We start from the raw sequence: 19489 nt of genomic DNA on the forward strand, positions 1-19489 counted from the left end.
TTGATTTTTTGTTTTTATTTTTGCATGGTCTTTGCAGACGTAGCATGTTATAAATACAACATTTGTAAAAACTCAACAGCTGAAACAATTCCTCATTTTGAAAGTGCATCTCAAACACGTATTTCTGACTTTTTCACATTTATATGCAACTGATCAATAACACTGAACCTAATAAAACCAGTGCTTTTAAGTCTTTGAGGGGGGGAAAGCGGCCAAATGTATTCCTCCAGACACGAATTTTCCAAAAGAGTCTTAAAAAACATGCTGCATTTGGTATCTGGTTAATATACAGAGGGATGTACATATGTATATCTATTTATAGGCTCGCAGATAGAGCAAAGAACTCTAAGACCACATTAATATGACGGTGATCTAATGACCCAGCTGGCATAATTAGCAGAATCTGGCAAGAAGAAAAAGCTGATCTGCTCTGCAGCACCAGAACCACCGTTGGGAGGAACAGATCAAAGCATCATTGACCAGACAGTAGGCAGCACATTTCTATCCCCTAGTGATCAGAATTCATGTTTTAACGTGCAACCATGTCATAAACACAAAGGCACAATTAATGGAGGGAGAGAAAAAGCGATCAGTTCCTTCACACAGGTGTAGGGATTGGGACTGTAGGACCTTGGGCCACCTCAAACACATCAGTGATGAAGGGGACGTCAAACAAGCAACGGGAAAAATTCACCTTCTGCTTTCCCTAAACAAAAGTGCATCTTATGATCAGACAAGGCAACAAAAACAGTGATCATTCAGCTGAAACGACAGATTTACAGGCTCGTGGTTCATGCTTTGGCAACAGAATTTTAACAAGTGATCACCAAATTTAATACAACAGAAATACCTCTTCATAGCATCCTCTAAAATCTCATGGTGTCATGCCCAGCCAGGCAGAAGAAAATAAACTTAAGTGGTGAGTGGACACTTGTTAAATCAGTATTTCCTAAACAACCAGACTTTAATAATTAAAGAATCCTACCTAACATGATCATACCTGACTGTTCCCCTCCCAGACACTAGAGATCCAGAAAATCTGTTTCTGGATTTAAATCCCCTTGAACTTGGCTAGAAGTTACTTGCATTTAATATAAGCAATATAGATGCAGACACACTAATATTTAGAAAACAGGAAAAAAACAAAGTTCTTCAGTTACAATTTTTGTTAATATTTACAGAAGTGGGTGAAGATTGTAGGCATGCCTCTCAACTACAGATTTCTGTGGAATAGCAAAAAGAAATCAAAACTTGAAGTACCATCTTTTCAAACACAGGGGTTTCACAAAAATCACTAGACACACACTCAGGTAAGACTCAGAGGTATCCTTGGTTAAGAAAGTCAAACCTCTTTTACACACAATCCCCCTGTAAATTTGAACTGGCCTGAGTGATGACACATTGGAAAATAAAAAAGGCACCAAGCAAAAACTCCAGACGCTCCAGGATGAGCTTTGCTGACTAATGATTTGTACACCTATCCCCAAGTACCCTCCTCTCAGAAGTGCACCACACACAGGAGGATATTCAAGTGCTTTCAGTCAAAAAAAAAAAAAGCAATTCCTCAGGCCTAAAAAGGGAAGCAAGAAAACCTTAAAAGGGAGAAAAGCTTGACAGCATGCCGCTCCCATTCACAATTCTGACTTAGTTACTAAGTGGAACTCTGAAGGTGAAAGTTATTTGTGCAGCAGGGACACTGTTTGTAAACCAGGGTGATGGGCACTGAGTGATGGCCCTGCGAGCCCAGCGCCGCTACCGGATGGTGTCCAAATAATGCACTTCTGGGTACAGGGTGTTGACAAGGAGAGCCAGCAGGTTGTTGCCATCCCGAAGACAATGCTCTGGATGCCTGATGAACACAGAAGCCTGGGAGAGCTGCTCTTGGTATTCCATATATTGCTTGTTTGATGCCATGGATTCAAGAGCGCTCAGTGCCTGTGGGTAGAAGGGAGAACTCTGTTAGATGAACTCCGGTCCGTAACAAGCCAGTTCATGAGCCACAATATGCACAATTCCCCCAGAAGATCCTTACCTACTACAGAACCCAGAGTTTTCTGTACAAAACAGCTGTAAAACATAATCACATAACAGTGTTTCGAGTCACCTGTATTTTCCAGTGATATATCGTATATTCGAGTCACTCCCCAAGATCAGGACAAAAACTATCCTATCAAGGTTTACTAGGATTCTGTAACCCAAATATTTCCAAATATTCACTTTGTGAACTAAAGAAATGGTTTCACAGAAATTATGTTGAACTACGAACTGCAACACACTTGATATTTGCTTCATGCTGTTCTTATGAACATCTTAACTTTCGTAACAGTATTGTTTTACTCCTGTTAATAACATTAAATTTAGGTATTGACTGTCAAGTTAAAAATTATACATATAAAAGTCTATGTTGGCAGTAGTAGGCAGAGCAAATGTTGGACGTATTTCTGAACAAGTTTCATTCTTTTCTTAAGAGAAACAAATTGTACCAAGCTACTTTGCTTTGGTTTCTAATCAACTCCTTCCTCTTCTCACATGCTTACTGAAAGACTATCATGGTCAGTGCACATGCTAAAGCAGGAATGTTTATTTGTCACAGGGCTTTTAAGCCCTGACCTCACATAAACAAATGTCAGTGTGAATGCAGCCATGCTTTATCACTGAAAAGCAGTGCAATCACCAGCAGCACTGTTTTTTCCTGTCTGTTTTCAATTCCTTCCGTCTGTAATGCTCCAAACTCTCAGAAGTCAAGGTTTACAGACATAAGTTCATCTGCTCCTTTTTCAGTGTGTAAGATTAGAAACTGATGCCTTTATATTAATACAGAATATTGTACAAGTAGTTTTACCTAGGATCACCTTAGGACAGAGTTCAAACACACAGTCCTGCTGCCAAAGTTCAGCAACAAGGTGAGGGCAGGATTTAGCTCGAAGAAATGCTTGTAGTGATTCTTATTACTTCACCCAAAAAGCTAAAGAAGCACAGAGGGCATTGTCATGCACGCACAGAGGGCACTGTCAAGCAGCCAGAGATGGGCAGAGCTCACCTGCTGAGCCTTCTGAGACAGCTTGGGCTCCGAGCCGGCTTTCAGGCGCACCTGGCTCTCTGCAGGAATCTGCACCAAGAGGAAAGCAGACAGACTGCGGGCAACCACCCGAAACCTGCGTGGGGGAAGCACAGAGAGAGAAGAGGGCGTCAGATTTGCAGGTCTCAACAGGAGGTACATTGGGAGTTCTACGCCACGGGGTATCTCTTGCATGAGGAACAAAGTAGAGGCTTTAGATGACCATCTCCAATGCATTAGAAAAAAAGAAGTCACTTGAATATCATGGGTTCATATCATGATGAATATCATATCAAACAGAATGGTTTGGGTTGGAGGGGACATCAAAGCTCATCCAGTTCCACCCCCTGCCATGGGCAGGGACACCTTCCACTAGACCAGGCTGCTCCAAGCCCCATCCAACCTGGCCTTAAACACTTCCAGGGATGGAAGTGGATCCAACTTCTCTGGATACACATATAACAGGATATCATACATACCAGAGGATGATATAATATGATACATATGAAATGTTACATCTGCTTCAAGCTTAGTTGAAGCCTTGAGGCCACATCTGAAACACTCCTCACTTCACAGACTGTGAAACATCCTCACCACCCAAATCGAGGGATCAGTTGAATGAGACCAAGAATTCAGAGTAATTTCAACAGGACTGCATCCTTATAAACTCAAACTTATGTTTAGGTATTGGTGTTCCATAAGCATTTATGGTTTTTTCCTTGGTATTCTCTCCACAGTGAACTTGTTTTTAACAGCTAGCCATCAAACTTGGTGTCTCTCTTTGGAAGGTAAAGTGAACAACAAGCAAGCATATGCTTCCTTGAGCTTCTCTTAACATTTCCAATACCTCAAGGTTAAAACAGAAAGGGCAAAGTGTATGTTATTATACAAAACCTTGTCAGGTCAACTGAAAGTCTTCTACAGACCAAGTGGAAGTGTCTTCCTCTAACCAACAGTCTGCCTACAAACTTTGCTGGAGGTGGACACTAAGTCAAAATCACAACTGCATTTTCTTTCCTTCTCCACCACAGACTTTACAGAAGTTCACACTCACTTCTTAACCAGATTATCACACTCCTTGTGTTTTTCCTGTGACTGGTCCAAACAACTTTATAGATCTGGGGAAAGCTTGGATTCAGAACATCTTCTGACACTGCACTGGGCAGTCTGGACCCAGGCTGCTTCTATAATACGATGACTCAAAGCAATTAATTTATCACACTCCATCCCTCACCTGGGTGACAAAGGAGACCTCCTGCCCAGTCCAATAGCACCAAGTATTCCAGAAGTCAGTCTCTCTTCAGCCAGCTGGCTCTGCCTGCCCTGGATGGAGAGCAGTGTCCGGATGACGGATTCAATCAGAACAGCATCATCCTGCTCCATCTGAATCAGGGATAACTGCATGGCCTTATGCCACCAAAGAAACAGCTTGGCCTCTTCCTTTGCTGAGCTTTAGGTGAGATTTAAAGAATAAAATAAAACAAAACATAAATTAAAGAATCAGTTTCATAGATTAAGAAGCCTGTTTCTCTCCCCGCCAGGCCCACGAAGAATTCAGATGGTTAATTAGTGACAGTAATCTCCTACTGTATGAGGATAAAACGGCTGTACACCCCACCAATTATTACACTACTGTAACTGCTACTGTTGTGGATTTGAGCCATCAGCTAGCAGGTTTTAAGAGCCTGTAAGAGGACAAAGAACAGCGCTTCCTTTTAAGCTTTACAACTGGAAATAAATGATACTGCAGTCCTAAGTGGATTTAAACTTGATTAAGAATTGGTATAAAAGGAAAGAAGCTGTACCTCTACTCTTTTGTTCTTTTCTTTACTTACCAATAAAACACTTTAGGAAGCACTAGCTGTTGTTTCCACAACAATTTGGACTTTTAATATGATCTTTGAAAAAAAGGAAACGTTGAATGTTTTTTTTTGAGTAAAGTACAAAGTGAAGTTCCCCCTATGATATTTTTAATCTTTCCAAAAACAGCTTGCAGCTTAAGTTAACAGCCTCAGACTTTCCACATAAAGCATCAGCACGAGTTTCCTGCATCAGACTATCCTCATATCACCCCACCCAGTCATTTCCCATCCCAGGCAATCTCAGCTCCGATGTTCAGAGCAAGGTTTTATCTGCTCTGTGTGGTGGCTTTGCTGCCTCTTTCACACTCTGGCAATCAAATTACTACAGCACCGACCACAGTGAGAGAATGCTTTTTGAATTTCAAGAAACAGTGAGAACACAAATTTTTCCAAATCATTCTTTCACAGAAAATATTAACATAATCAACATTAATATGGAAAGATATTCATCGTGTTTGCTAAATCCTGGCAATTTCAGCAGCAACTCTAAATACAATTGTTACATACTTTTGAAGATTTTTATTTTGACCCCAGGGCTATGCCTCCTTTCCCCCCAGAACCCAGTCATCTTGGAAGTTGTTTTACAGCATTCAGGCCCCTGACTCTGGGCACTCCACCAGACCCACTGGCTCCAGATTTGGTTGAGAGCTGCTGATCAGGCCCCATAGAGCAGCTTGGAACACCAGGTCTCCCAGAGTGCCAGGCTGAATATTTAGCATGTAACTCATCCCACCTAGTGGACATGCTGAAAAGTGGAACCCTGAGTGATTCAGGGTTTGCTTCAAGTCATTTTAACTGAGCACAAATCCTGTCACTGAAATCGAGCTTCTCTGATTGAAAAATGACTGAAACTCACTAGTGTTCTAACGAATTAAATTCCTTCTTCTGTTTAACCATCACAATTATTAGCGTTGGTACTGCAGAAGGACAAACTCTTAATTACTGGATAAAAAAGGACAGGCCATTTCATCCAGCAGCCTGTTGAAATTAACCTAATTAACTGAGACACCTAATTATCTCAGCTATACAAATACAAATAAACTTGATCTAAAAGTCAAGGCACATTCAGAAGCTCCAAGCTTCATACCTGGGGTACACCTGCTCCAGCCATTTGCTGATGGTCAGCAGGATCTTCATTTCATTGCTGAGAGTTTGGTCAGTGTTCAGGCATTGCAGCAGGTAAACATACAGGGTCAAGTAGCTTCCTAAAGACAGACACTCCTGCAGGAATTCTTCCATGGTTAGCTCAGGAACTTGGAGGGAGGCAAGTATAGGGCCCCAGCCTAAATCCTGGTGGTGAGGAGAATCTATGAAGAAAACAGAAGGAAAGAACAAAAAGAGTGTGAAAAAGCAGCACGTAGTAAAACCTAAGAATCAGGGCTACTGTTTACAGAATCTGGGTTGGTTTAGCTGTTTTCCAGGTAATCAGCATGTCATGAAACTCTGGTGGAGAGAAAAGAAAAACTCCACTATCAAAGGGTATCTCCTTGAGGTTAAGGTGAGATATTTTCCCAGTATTCAGACAGGACTAGAATTTGAACATTTTAGCAAGGAATTAAAAGTATTTCCTTCAGGTACACTAAAATCTTCCACACAGAAAGCGAAAGAAATAAAAATGTAGTTCCACAAGGATTATGTAAACTGAAGGGGGAAAAAAAAAAAAAAAACCCACCCAAAAAAAACCCCCCCCCCCCCCCCGGAATTTCCAGTTTTTTCCCAAACGGGATTTTTTTTTTTTTCTTAAATTAGCCTACAGAACACTACAGGTGGGCACAAATGTCTTTTGTTCTCTTGGAATGATTCCTTTTTTAAGAAGTCCTCCCCTTTAGCTGTAAAAATGGCAACACTACAAAAAGCAAATCAGTTTTCAGACAGACAGGTATAATTCTTAAGAAAACACACAGAGCAGTTGTAAACCCCAAATCTCAATCACAGAATCCCAGAATGGTTTGGGGTTGGAAAGGACCTTAAAGACCATCTTGTTCCACTGCCCTGCCATGGGCAGGGACACCTTCCACTATCCCAGGTTGCTCCAAGTTCCGTCCAACCTGGCTGTGGACATTCCCAGGGATAGGGCAGCCACAGCTTCTCTGGGCAACCAGTGTCAGGGCCTCTCCACCCTCACAGGGGAGAATTCCTTCACGATAACCCTCTAACCCTCCCCTGTGTCAGTGTGAAGTGTGTCATTCCCCCCTCATCCCTACCCATGGCAGAGGAGTTGGAACAAGACAATCTTTGAGGTCCCTTCCAACCCAAACCATTCCATGATTCCAGACGATGTGTGTTCAGTGGTATCCAAGGGTGGCCCAAGCTCCCGAGACAAAGCAGAGAAGGCCCCTACCCTCACTGAAGTAAGCAGTGATACAGGCCTCTGTGGTCTCGGCCATGTGCCGCACCGAGGCCAGGCTCTGGCAGGCCGCTGTGAGCAGGGGCATGGCCAGCAGTCCGTGCACTTTGCCTTCTATCCACCTCCGTAGGGTCCCCCGGAGAGACTCGGCCGTGGTGATGCTGGAATTGTTCAGCATCATCAGCGTTTCCGTGAAGAGACTGCTGAGGGCCAGGTGGCGCGTCTGCAGGTCCATGTCTGGAGGTGAGAGAGCAGAGAACCACGTCAATAAATCAACACTGGAACCCAAATTCAGCTTCACCACCGGACACTTTCTGCAGATACTGGGAAAACCCTCTGGCTTGTTACACGCCCCTATTCCTTGTCTATGGTTGCCAGCACATTTGTGTCTCTTCCTGCGCGTGACCCACACAACTGCTGACAAGCATTTCTGTGGAGTACAGTGAGACAACTGATTCCACTTGAAGTTACAGCTTCATAGAGGAACCTCGGGATGGGACTAGTGCTAACAGTCAGATCGATATAAATCCTCTGTGTGTGGATACACCATACCACTAGTGCACATCAGTATAGCTCTCATACTTCAGTACTCTCAGGTTTTCCCAGTTCTACAATTTAGAACCATTTCTGACAGCCCAGTCATAGAATGATGGAATGTTAAGGGTTGGAAGGGACCTTAAACTTCATCTAGTCCTAATCCCCCTATCATGGGCAGAGACAGCATCCACTAGACCAGGTTGCTCAAAGCCTTATCTAACACAGCCTCGAACACTGACAGGGCTGGAGCATCCAAAACCTCCCTGGGCAACCTGTTCCAGCAGCTCACCACTCTAAAAGTAAGAATTTCTTCCCAATATCTGGCCTAAATTTCCTCTCTTTCAGTTTGTACCCCTTACTCCTAATCCCTCAGGACCAAGAGAATATATTTCTGCCATTCTTCCTTTTAAAATGGATGTAAATGAACAAGTAAAATAAAAATTAAAAAATAAATAAATTTAAATTAAGTTAAATTTAAAAAAAAAAAAAGACAACAAAGAAAATCCCTCAAGCTCCTGGATATCAGCCTGTTTCACTCACAACATAAGCCCTGTTTTAATTGTTGGTTGTGTCACTCTTGATAGGTCTACGGGGTAATTCATATTTTTGCTATGTGCTAATATACCACTTATATATACACATCAACAAAGCAACATAATTGCTTTGGTGACATGTATATATAGGTGGTATATTAGGAGACATTATAGTAATGCAAGTAATTACACAGTCACAGACGTTCATCAATCCATGCAGCAGAGTATAGGATCTTGGCAGCCTTGAAGCAATTGGCTGTTTCTACAACACAAACCTGGGGGATTAAAGATGACTACATCATCCAGCAGCTTGGCCATTTCCTGCTCCAAAACTGCAAGGGTGATCTTTCCACTTTGCTCCAGGGCGCTGAGGAACTGAACCACCTGGCAAATGTACGCTCGGCACTTCAGTGTTGCGTCCTGTTCAACAGAATTGAAATCGATTAGAAAAAAACAAAAATCATCGTGCCTAGAACACTTTCCATAATACACACAACCAGAACGTTGCAAAGAACAGCCACGAACAGCTCAGAGACACTGCAAGACCCGTTCAACTCACAAGGTGGATGTGACTATCCGAAGATGCCCCAAAGCCCGCTGAGATTTTCAGGAGCTTCACAATCAGTTCAGCTGCAGCATCCTTAGCAAGGATAACAGAGGGAGGGTAGTGACTGTTGCAGTAGCTGATGATGCTTTGATAAGATGAAATGCCCACAAGCTGCCAAGGCAGGGAGCTGGTCTGTCCAAGAAGATTTATGAGTGGCGATTCCTGAAGATTTAAAGACATCAGTCTAAGCTACACCTTCTTTGCAGTTTTAAATTAGTATTCACAGTACTCAGCATTGAAAGGAAGCCCCTACTCCAGAATTTGAAAGTGATGGAGCAAAACCCCCACAGAGATAGACAACCAATGGGAGTCTGACTGAAAAGCAAGTCCTTATTCAAGCAATAAGTTAACACATGTATGTCATCTCTAGCATTCAGGTTGCTGCAGCACAGAAGTCAGGGAGAAACACTAAAATTTAACATGTAAACATGTGAAGACAGCAAGAAAGAATGGAGACCCTGCGAGTTAAATGCACTTCTGAACAGATTTAAAAGAGACATTAAAATATCATATAAAAAACCATATTTAGATTGGTCTAAATTCGCAGTAGAAACAGGGTCCCTTAATTTTCCATTCAATGAGTCATCTACCAACCTGAGGGACTCCCCAAGTGCTTATTCTCAGAAATAGCACCCTGAACAGCACAGCAGCCTTCAGTACCCCCAGCTCACACAGGCAGTGCAAGTCTGCAGATGGAAACGTCTCTCTGTCCACAAGCAGCTATCACCTGTTCTTAAACACCTGCAGTAAAAAAGGGTCCCCATGGACACTGAGAAACACTGAGTGGCTGGAGCTGTGTCAGGGATGGTTTAGGTTGGATATCAGGAAAAGGTTCTTCCCCCAGAGGGTGGTGGGGCACTGAACAGGCTCCCCAGGGCAGTGGTCACGGCCCCAAGGCTGCCAGAGCTCAAGGAGTGTTTGGATAACACTCTCAGGTGGGATTGTGGGGGTATCCTGGGCAGGGCCAGGATTTGGACTCAATGATCCATGTGGGTCACTTCCAACTCAGGACATTCTACACTCTATCCTACGATTCTACATGTTTTAGAATGAACAAATACTGGAACTGTGCTGACAACTCAGAACTAACCCAAATTAGACTATTTCAACGAGGACATGACACTGGTACAACATGTACTTAAGTTGCTTGTGCTTGGGAACACAGGGGTGAGAAAGTCTGAGATCTAGGTCAAGGTGTTACAGGGGCTTTCTGGGAGGCAAAAACCTCCTGACAGTGTGTCAGTTTAACACATTGCTGGAGGGTAGGAGGGAATTCCTGAGGCTGACTCACATCATGTGCAAACAGGTATCTTCTGAAGCTTGAGAAGCTTCTGATAAGCAAATACATTCAGGTCAAAGCACATGAACTCTGGTAGTTTTCCTAAACTGAAATACAATGATGGTCAAAGGCTGCTGGTGACATCTTGATGCAGCACCTCTCAGTGCCTCAGAGGAAAACAGAAGATGCTGGAAGTGGAAGCAAGCTGACAGACGTGAAATGGGACTTCCTGCAGATGATCCAGTCCCTCTGGAAGAGCCCTCCAGAAGCAACAGACTGGATGAGACTGTGCTAGATTTACCCTCAAAGAGCTCTTAGCAAGGGTAGGATTTGGAAAGTACCACCTAATGCCCACTGATTCTCTACCCTATTACAATTCAGAAACATTGGAATGCAACCGTAAATGGGAAAGGCACTGAGAAATCAGAGATGATCCAATCCCCCTGTGGAGCAAGGGAACCAGAAAGCTCATCCTCAGATTCAACAGGTGAAGTACTCTGTATCCCAGTAACTCATCAGATGCAGATAGTGCCAAGCTTCTTAAAGACATACCTGGTCTTCAAGATGCTATTACATCATTTTGATTTGTCATCACATCACATGGAGTGTTTTATGGTAAGAAATAAACGTTTGCAAGAGCAGTTCTGAGTAAGGGCTGAACAGCTCTCACCCTTGAGAAAACATGTTCCAGCAGACACGTATTTTCCTTTTAGAAAGCTACAGAAAGAACTACACTGGGATCAAGAGCTGCTCCAAACCTCACAGGGACTAATCCCACTGCTGAGCTGCGCTTAACCACTGTGTCACCAGTACTGTTGATCAAGTTGGAAAACATCAGGAACACGCATAGTAAGACTCAGATCCAGCCCTAAACTTTCCATAGATGGATGATTCCTTACCATCCCTCCACACAGTCATGTTTGCCACTCAGAAAAAGAAGCAAGGCACGCATGAGGTTTACATGACTGGCCTCGACAGAATAAATGTGACTCAGTGAGCCCTCCCAAAAGGTGATCCAGGCAGAGTGAGAGCTGCTCCTACACTCTTCTCACTCAGGCTGTCAGAAAAAGCTTCCCCTTAAGGTATATATAATACTGTCCTAATGAAACTAACATATTTGTTCCTTCCAAAAGCCAGACTGCCATTTTATAACTCCAGGGAAACTGCTTGTATTAATTTGCTTACTCCTCCCAACACTACTGGATTACAGCACCTAAGAAGCTTCTTAAAACGGACACCAGCTCTTCTCTTTTTTCACACAAGTTATACAAAATGCCTCAGCTATAGAATTACTCTTGGCCACCTCTGGAATACATTATTGGGTATTTTACACATGCAAAACCCACTTCAGTTAATCATTCTGCAAGTGAGGAAGGAGTCCCATCCTACGTCCTTCTTAGTGAAGTATTATTTTTCTTTTAAGACTGATGGGTATGAACATTTCTAAAAATTACCTCTTCACCAATAAGTTGTTCCTCCTTTGCCAACAGGACCATCATATACAGCAAACAGACAATCATGTTGTGAGTCTGAGGCTGAGGGTTGGGATTCCAGGCATCAGAGAGGACACTGACCCAGTTTATTTCACATAAAACATAACCCAAGAATAAGAAACAACTCTTGGGACTGCCCCTTTCAATCTAAGAAGGAGAAAGGAAAAAAGACAGGTGCATAAAATGATGTAAGTTATTAATACTTTCACATTTTTCGGTTCCTCAGTCAACTATAAATCCCCAGCAGCACTTTAGGTCAGCTTTATGTTGTCTCAGACAGCTTGGAAGTGAAAAAACCATGGCAATAGTAAAATATTTTCAATCTGACTAAATACATATTAAATATATATGTAATAAATGAGACATTCAGATAGAGCAACAGCAGATTACAAACACAGGCAGCTTTACAGCTTCCCACAATTTTGTCTAAGACTGAAATACACCTCTTCACAAAAATCCACCACAAAACAAGCAGCTGTGATTGTTACAAACAAACTTTAAAAGCCTACTTGCTAAAAGAACTGTCTCCAGCTCTCCAGTTATTTTCAAGGGCAACAATGACTATGAACTTAATTCAACAGATGTCATGTACTCACTTTGAAGAACTCTTCCATCAGCATCTGGTCTGGATGCATTTCCTTCCATGGAAGCCTTTTGAACTCAGTGTGGAAGGCATAGAGAATAAACTCTGGCATTTTGGGGGCTGTGCAACACTCACAGTAATGCATGAGATGTAACCAGAGAGCCCCATGATGGCTTGGCAACAGCTTTTCTAGAACCAAAGAAAAATATCTGAATTAACAATACAAAAAAAAATTCAGGGAAAGTTGGATTTCAAAAGAAAGTCTAATTTTGGTGATAAAAAAACTTGTAAGTTACACTAAACTGCAATTATCCAAAAAAAAGAAGTCATATTAAACTTTTAGATTTTTTTCTCAAAATCAACAAGTGGGGAGGCTTATGATTGCATGCCCTGACCTGCCCTTTTGAACAGCTGGTGGACAATAAATTGAAGTTATAAAATACTCCTGCAATGTAGAACTGAACTGCTTTTATGTTGGTCCATTTTGCTTTTTTATAAAGAGTATCTTATGCATCTCGAATTTTATAAAAATGCAATTATCCTGCAAAAATAAATAATTAAAAATGACACCTAAGTTTGAATCTAGTTCATCCCTAAAAGCTGTTAAAGGGTATTGTGAAATTAAATTTTTCCTATATCTAAGTACCCATTAGGCACAACAAGCAATGCTAAACAGGAGCTCAAAATGATCAATCCTGGAGATTAAATTACTCCCCAAACCAGCTACTGAAGAACTTGTATTGGTCATGGTGACATGCTACTGCATATGTTGTTTGGGAACAATACACAGACCTGGAAAGAATTCACACACTTCTCATGACAGCTTACTCTGTCTGGCTTTCCTTTATATTAATTTGTTATCTGACCAACATGCATCTATCAATCACATTATTTACCCTTGCCAAGATAAAAAAGGTGCCTCTTAAGGATGAAACAAGTAAGGGCTCCTGATATGACTGCAGTGGTCATCTTGAGTAAAATCCCCTCCCGTCCCACATTTCAATCAAAAATCTTTTTTTTACTCTGGTAGAACAGAAAGTGCCACTTCACTAAAACAGCTTTTCACCCACCTTTAAAGCTCTCGTGCAAAAGCTTGATGCAATCTGTAAACAAAGAGACCACAGTGGAGGCTACAGGGGTGTCACTCTCCAGCCAAGGGTAGCAGGGCTGGTTACTGCAAAGAAGCACAAGGGCAGCGACACAAATTTCAGTGCCCTGACCATAAACATTTCAGCAATTTAAACATTCTAAAGCACAGAAAGTCAGTACAGCACAAGTATAGGTAGTTTTCTCAAACTCAATTCTTTAGGATTGACTTCTTCTTCTTTAGAAGAGATGCATATTTCAGTAACCCAGTGAAGAGTCACAATAACACTGAGTAAACCAAAATAACTTGATGTTTCAAAATAGAATTAAAAACCAAAAGACTGGAATTTCTCAATGACATTACATACCATCTGCAGTCAACCTTCTAATATAAGTGCTGAAGGTGCACTCACAAATCAAAAGAAGGTTTTAGTTTTGAAAGAAAGCAAAATTTAAATATATAACAGTACAAATAGTTGTTCATGTGAAGACAGAGGTACACAAGGCAGCAGATCATCATAGGACTGATTTAGCCTGAAGTTTCTTGACACACCACTGACATTTGGGGCTGTATTTGGTTTTCTTTTGTGATACTATGGAAGTTAAGAAAAGCAATCCAAAATTCAAGTTCCACTGTTTTCAGAACAGAATGCAATACTTACTTGGCCATCATCAAGCTCTGGTCGTACTATTATTACAAGATATTTCTTGCAATAATAATTACTAAGATAATTATTCAATCCAAACCTTGGAAAATCTGATGTAAGTCATGAATTAGTTCCATAATTATTAAGGATATGAGACAAGTAAGAGCTATTTAAATGGAAGGTCATAAGACAGTCATGAATGATTAAAAACCACGTAATAACAAAAGCCATTCTCACAGGGCTAACGTCCTTACTTTATCAAAAATTCATTTAATTTTAAAGTGCAATACATACCTTGCATCTTCCTTATCCAAGACCAGTATCCATGGCTTAAAGAGTCCAGCAATGATTGAATACAAAGACTGCAGGGCTAGAAGGAAACAAAACAAAAGCTCCTTTTTTTTCTTCAAATCAACAGCAGTGGATATATTACACTTTTCCAAATTTGCATACGATGTCCTTTGCTTACTCTAACATTCATAGAATGACAGAATAATTAGGGTTGGAAAAGACCTCCAAGATCATTGAGTCCAACCATTCAATCAGTTCGTTTGGTCAAATAAAACTTTAATACGCTTACTAGTAACTCTGTTTAACAAAATGGTTGTTTTAACAACAATCATAAGCATTTTGCATTTTTTAGATGTTCTATTAGTATCACTTTAATAACACATCAGAGAATGTGGAGGTAAGGATGATTCACACTTTAAACCTAATGTGTTTAGGTGATTTTTCTCCAAATCAAAATCACATCAAATTAAGCAGTGTCTCCTTCCCAAGTGTCTGCTCAGTGCAAAAGACTGTATTTTTCTTGAAGAAAGTAAAATCTCTTCATAAAACAATTTTAATGCAAGCTCAAATTAAAAAAAGCTTTCTTTAAAATTTTAAAGCATAAAGTCCAAATGGCTGGGGAGTATCATCAAAATTTCCTGTCTGTATTTTAATGTTCTCATCACTGCACAAATGCAAAATAAGAAGATCTTACTGTATATTTAAATTGCCTTTAACAGAGGAAATTGGAAAAACTGAGTGTCTGTTCTTAAGTAATTTGCTTTTAAGACACGTTACCTGCTAGAATTGTGCTGCTGCCCACAGGTTCTTGGGATAAATTAGCAACTTCACTGTCAATAAGTCGTTTAACAAGATACTCCAGGAACACATTCACTTCAGCCACATAAGGACTCCACTTTGAAAACAGGCCAAAAGTCCTGAAGTCCACTGAAGCCAGTCGGAGTTTGCAGAAGGATGTGGAAAGCCATTCTATTGTCTCTCTAACCTGTTAAAAGGCAGGAAACTATTAATCAGCTACAGAAAGGCTGCACAGCAGTGTTATTTGTCACTGGAAGGCATCTGTTTCAGCTGAAGAACATAATAAACCAACCACCCACCTGTTCTGTGGAGAGCAGAGTTTTTCCAGCATCCCTCAATGCAGGAGTTTCAGTAGAATCACTCTTCCTGAAGCTTCCCTGCTCAGCCACTGGTGAATCACACCCCAAAGCTTGAAGTGATGCCTTCCAACAGTCAGGGCTTAGGAGCTGCTCTGATGAGCCTTAGGGAGAAAGACAAGGGAATGCATTTGTGAAAACCAGAAAGATACTGGTCCCTTTCTCCAAAAGAGTCAGAAAAAGGTTGAAATTAGAGCTCCCTAGTACCAAAAAAAAAAAAAAAAAAAGAATTAGGTAAGGCATGAAATTGAAAATCCCAAGTTTAAGGGTGAGAGATGTCTCTAATTTGCAAACGCAATTAATTTAACAGTTCTTTTTGGCATCTGCATGCTCTCTTCCTAGAGAGTTTCCCAGGCACTTCACACATCTCTGGCTACAAACGCTCATTAAGAGACAGCTGCTGCCTCAGCACATGTGGTTTGACAAAAGGAAGTACTTGTGTTCTCATTGGAGAGGCACATCAGATTACGGATGGCATCTAATGTCAACCAGGACATTTCCAGCAGATTTCAGTATCAGTTCCACGTCTCCATAACTCCAGTTCTCAGTTTGACACTGAAGGGTGCTCAAGAACAAGGATTCTACACAGACTTTATCATAATTAATAGGTGCTTCTATTAATCCTGTTATATGGGCTTAAAGATCTGTTGTCACTGCTGCATGTGCTTTGACCTGCAGAGGGGTGTTTCTTTCTAGCAGAGCTACAATACCTCTAATAAAATCACACCACACAGCATCCACACAGAAATACATATAGAAAATTTAAAAAGTTTAAATCATTCTGTATTTGTTGCTGCTTAACTCTACTGCATGCAGTTCATATTTTAAACCAGAAGGGTTCTGCACAAAGGGCTTAGTGTGCATCAACTCAGGTACTCACTTTGCACGAACAGCCTTAGGAAATCACTGTAGTGGTCAGGGAACTGATACTGGAGAAGGTTAGTCCAATGCTTGCAGAAGATATTAAATGGCATCAAAATGTCTTCTTCGGGTTCTAGGCCACATGCATTGAGAGCCAAGTGAATAGACTCCAGAAGCTTGGTACGCTCAGCAAGAGGTGGCTTAGCCAGGCTTAACCACTGCACGAGGTCAAACTAGAGCAGAGGACAGGAAGCATTTGTAAGCAGAAACTTTAACAGCCTCAACACCTTTAGGAGAAGGGAGAAATTATTGGGGAAAAATCTCTAATTTTTTATATATTTAAGAAAAACCTAATGAATTTTCACCTCATTATCCCTAACTCCAAACCAAGGTGACACTCTTTAAAGGTTATGATTTATCATATTGCAGAAGCCCCTGGCTTTATGAAACAGCCCTTGGCGAGGGATGCTCAGATTCATAAAGATGTGTCCCAATTTCCACACTGCAGTACCACTGCCAAACAATCATAAGCATTACACTGGACTGATCTCCACAGTCCATAAATTTTCAGGTGGAGGTGAAAAGCCTTCGTAGCCTCTTCACCATCTGTTCAGATTCTTGTGAGCAGGGACACAACACTGATCACTCCTTGCTACAGATATCCCAAAACAGGCTGCCTGCTGCTCCCAGCTGTCGAGCCCTGTCTTTCTGTGTAAGTAATGAGGAGAGAATCAGATTGGTACCAAAGCCCAAGTGTAACACTAATTTCCCCACTGACCATGGAGGCAGGCAGTATCACACAGCCCTGAAATGAGATGTGCAGGTCACTTGCTCTGATCTAACTCTGTATGTTTTAAGACAGGCAGGAAGGACATGGGTGCCAAACAGAGGTGGAAAACTCAGACACTGTTCCAAATTTGGTTTTGTTTTGATTGTTAAGATACCTGGGATTCACTGGCTATCTGGATGCATGTCTCTGCAGAGATATCAGGCAGAAGAAGCCACTGAGAGCCTGCTTTAATTTCAAGAGTAAACCTTGAGAAGCACATACTGATACTATCTGTGCTAGAAAAGGATATTTAAGCCACTTGCTTTTGACTCTAGCCCCTCTTGAATTTAAATGCAACACATACCATTCAGGATGGGCAACTCAGCTCTACAGAACCTGTCAATGCTATTTTAAATTACCAGATTTTGCACCTCTTTGTTCCTTAGTCTAAAAACAGAGTCTTTAGGGAAAAAACACCCACAAACCAGACCTCACCTTTGTCAGCAGCATGAAGACAACATCACTGTTGTCCTCACTCAGAAAGGCCACGACTTTTTCATACAAAGTCACAAATTCACTGGGAGAGGCAACGGGAGTGAAGTAAGGAGAAAGGAGGGTACAGAGCCTTCGGTTCTGCAGGATGGTCTCGAGCAGATGTCTGCACTCTGACTTGGTCCCACTGATGAACACCTGAGAAAATTGGGAATGGTGAGAAAAATGGCCCAGCATGAATCGACTGAAAAATACACCTATTAAGGATTTTTTTGTTGAGACAAGCATAATTTTGGTCCTTCTATAAAAACGGAAGTTTTTCCTCAAAAACAAAAGACTGTGTCAGATTAACATCAACTAAACACTGTTACTCCACAAGGCATTGGAACGGCCTACCCAGAGAGGTGGTGGATTCACCATCCCTGGAGGTTTTTAAAAAGAGATTGGACGTGGCCCTTAGTGCCATGATATAGTAATTGGAGTTGGATCAGGGGTTGGACTTGATGATCTTGGAGGTCTTTTCCAACCCAATCTATTCTATGATTCTATGATTCTATGACATAAAGCAAAATAAACATGTTTCCCTAGTACATTTTAGAACAGCACTTGTGATCACATATGCTGTCTAAAAATACCTAGAAGTACTATTTTTCTGATGGGATAGCAAAAGAAAATGAATCCAGATTTCACCAGCCCTGTTCAATAACAGGAAAAATTTAACAGAACTACAGCTATGAAGAGCTTTTCAGCACTTCAGTTGTTAGAGGTGCTTAAAAACATCTGCATATAGAAACAAACTGTATCTAAGAGATGAAAATGTATATCTGGACCCAAAGCTTTTTCTCAGAGAACCCACATAATGTGTTTCCCACAGAAAACATTACCACCAACCAAAAGCACTTTTATTCTCTACCAGAAAACTTCTGGCAAATTCTCTACACAAAGAACACTGCAAGGCTGTAGAATAAAGGTGTCTAAATACTGAGGTTGACAAGATATACATCAACTAGAAAGTGACAGGTGAAAGCAAAGTATATGCTGAAACACACTTTTATGAACTGAAAGTACCTAAACTTCTGTTACCTGCCCAAAAATCCAGCACTTAGCTAACACAGTGAGCATTTGTTAGCACTAAGGAGGTACCTCAGAGCAAGAGTTTTTCATTTTTGCTTAAATGCAAGCTTCAACTCTCCTAAAGACTGTATATTATAACGATTAGTTGAAAAGAAAATGGGATACAAGCTTAGAACTTTCAGGTTTCTGAATGTGTCAGACCCCCAATACCAGCAAGCAACTGGAATAAGCATTAGGCATTCAAAAGTAAAATTTTATTCCAAAAGTAAACTCACTTGGCCCAGAATCTCAATGCAGGACGTGAAGAACTGCCTTGTGGGAGGGTTGCGCTGAGTTTCATCACACACATACTCCACCAACGTAAAAAACAAACTAATTCCAACTTTCTTAATTGCAGGCATGGGTTGCACCTTGTAGATATTTATTAAGGCCCTAAAAGAAATTAAATTCAAAAGGCGAATTAAATTTAACGTGTGGAGAATAACCTGTGACAATGAAGAAAGGTTTCTTGCCAATATGGGGACTTGAGAGGGGTATTTCTGATGCTCCGTGAGCTCAAGTAATTTTGCTGCCTGAAATGGGTACCTCCAAACCTTAGAAAGTCTCCATAAGCAGAGTCAGAAAGTGATCACTGAAAGATTTTCACGGCATAGTTCCAAAGGATTATTTCTCCCTCTAATCACGTGTTCATCACATTCTTAAGGCATCTCAACTACACTTGTACTGCAAGAAAAATTACCTCTTTTACTTCACAGGCTCAACAATAAAAGGATTAAAACAGAATCGTTTCTTGAGTGTTGCCAAGTACATGTTTGT

At 41.1% G+C, this 19489-nt stretch overlaps 1 protein-coding gene across 3 annotated transcripts in view; it reads right to left on the reverse strand.

Annotated features, from left to right (window-relative positions):
• Nucleotides 1–19489, reverse strand: part of EPG5 (ectopic P-granules autophagy protein 5 homolog) — a 57987-nt gene continuing 38498 nt past the window's right edge. For all 3 annotated transcript variants that reach the window (XM_027656063.1, XM_027656062.1, XM_027656064.1), the window contains 16 exons: nucleotides 18949–19105; nucleotides 17603–17797; nucleotides 16358–16571; nucleotides 15421–15581; nucleotides 15101–15308; nucleotides 14327–14402; nucleotides 13370–13473; nucleotides 12313–12488; nucleotides 11678–11863; nucleotides 8897–9106; nucleotides 8613–8757; nucleotides 7262–7504; nucleotides 6008–6227; nucleotides 4293–4508; nucleotides 3041–3155; nucleotides 1–1935 (listed from right to left, as the gene is read on the reverse strand). In XM_027656063.1, the coding sequence (XP_027511864.1) occupies nucleotides 1753–1935; nucleotides 3041–3155; nucleotides 4293–4508; nucleotides 6008–6227; nucleotides 7262–7504; nucleotides 8613–8757; nucleotides 8897–9106; nucleotides 11678–11863; nucleotides 12313–12488; nucleotides 13370–13473; nucleotides 14327–14402; nucleotides 15101–15308; nucleotides 15421–15581; nucleotides 16358–16571; nucleotides 17603–17797; nucleotides 18949–19105 (2809 nt within the window). In that variant the 3' untranslated portion in view covers nucleotides 1–1752. The remainder of the gene's footprint in view (nucleotides 1936–3040; nucleotides 3156–4292; nucleotides 4509–6007; nucleotides 6228–7261; nucleotides 7505–8612; nucleotides 8758–8896; nucleotides 9107–11677; nucleotides 11864–12312; nucleotides 12489–13369; nucleotides 13474–14326; nucleotides 14403–15100; nucleotides 15309–15420; nucleotides 15582–16357; nucleotides 16572–17602; nucleotides 17798–18948; nucleotides 19106–19489) is intronic.

This window comes from Corapipo altera, unplaced genomic scaffold, assembly GCF_003945725.1.
Source record: "Corapipo altera isolate COAL_440 unplaced genomic scaffold, ASM394572v1 61553, whole genome shotgun sequence".
In the NCBI taxonomy this organism is placed as follows: domain Eukaryota; kingdom Metazoa; phylum Chordata; class Aves; order Passeriformes; family Pipridae; genus Corapipo; species Corapipo altera.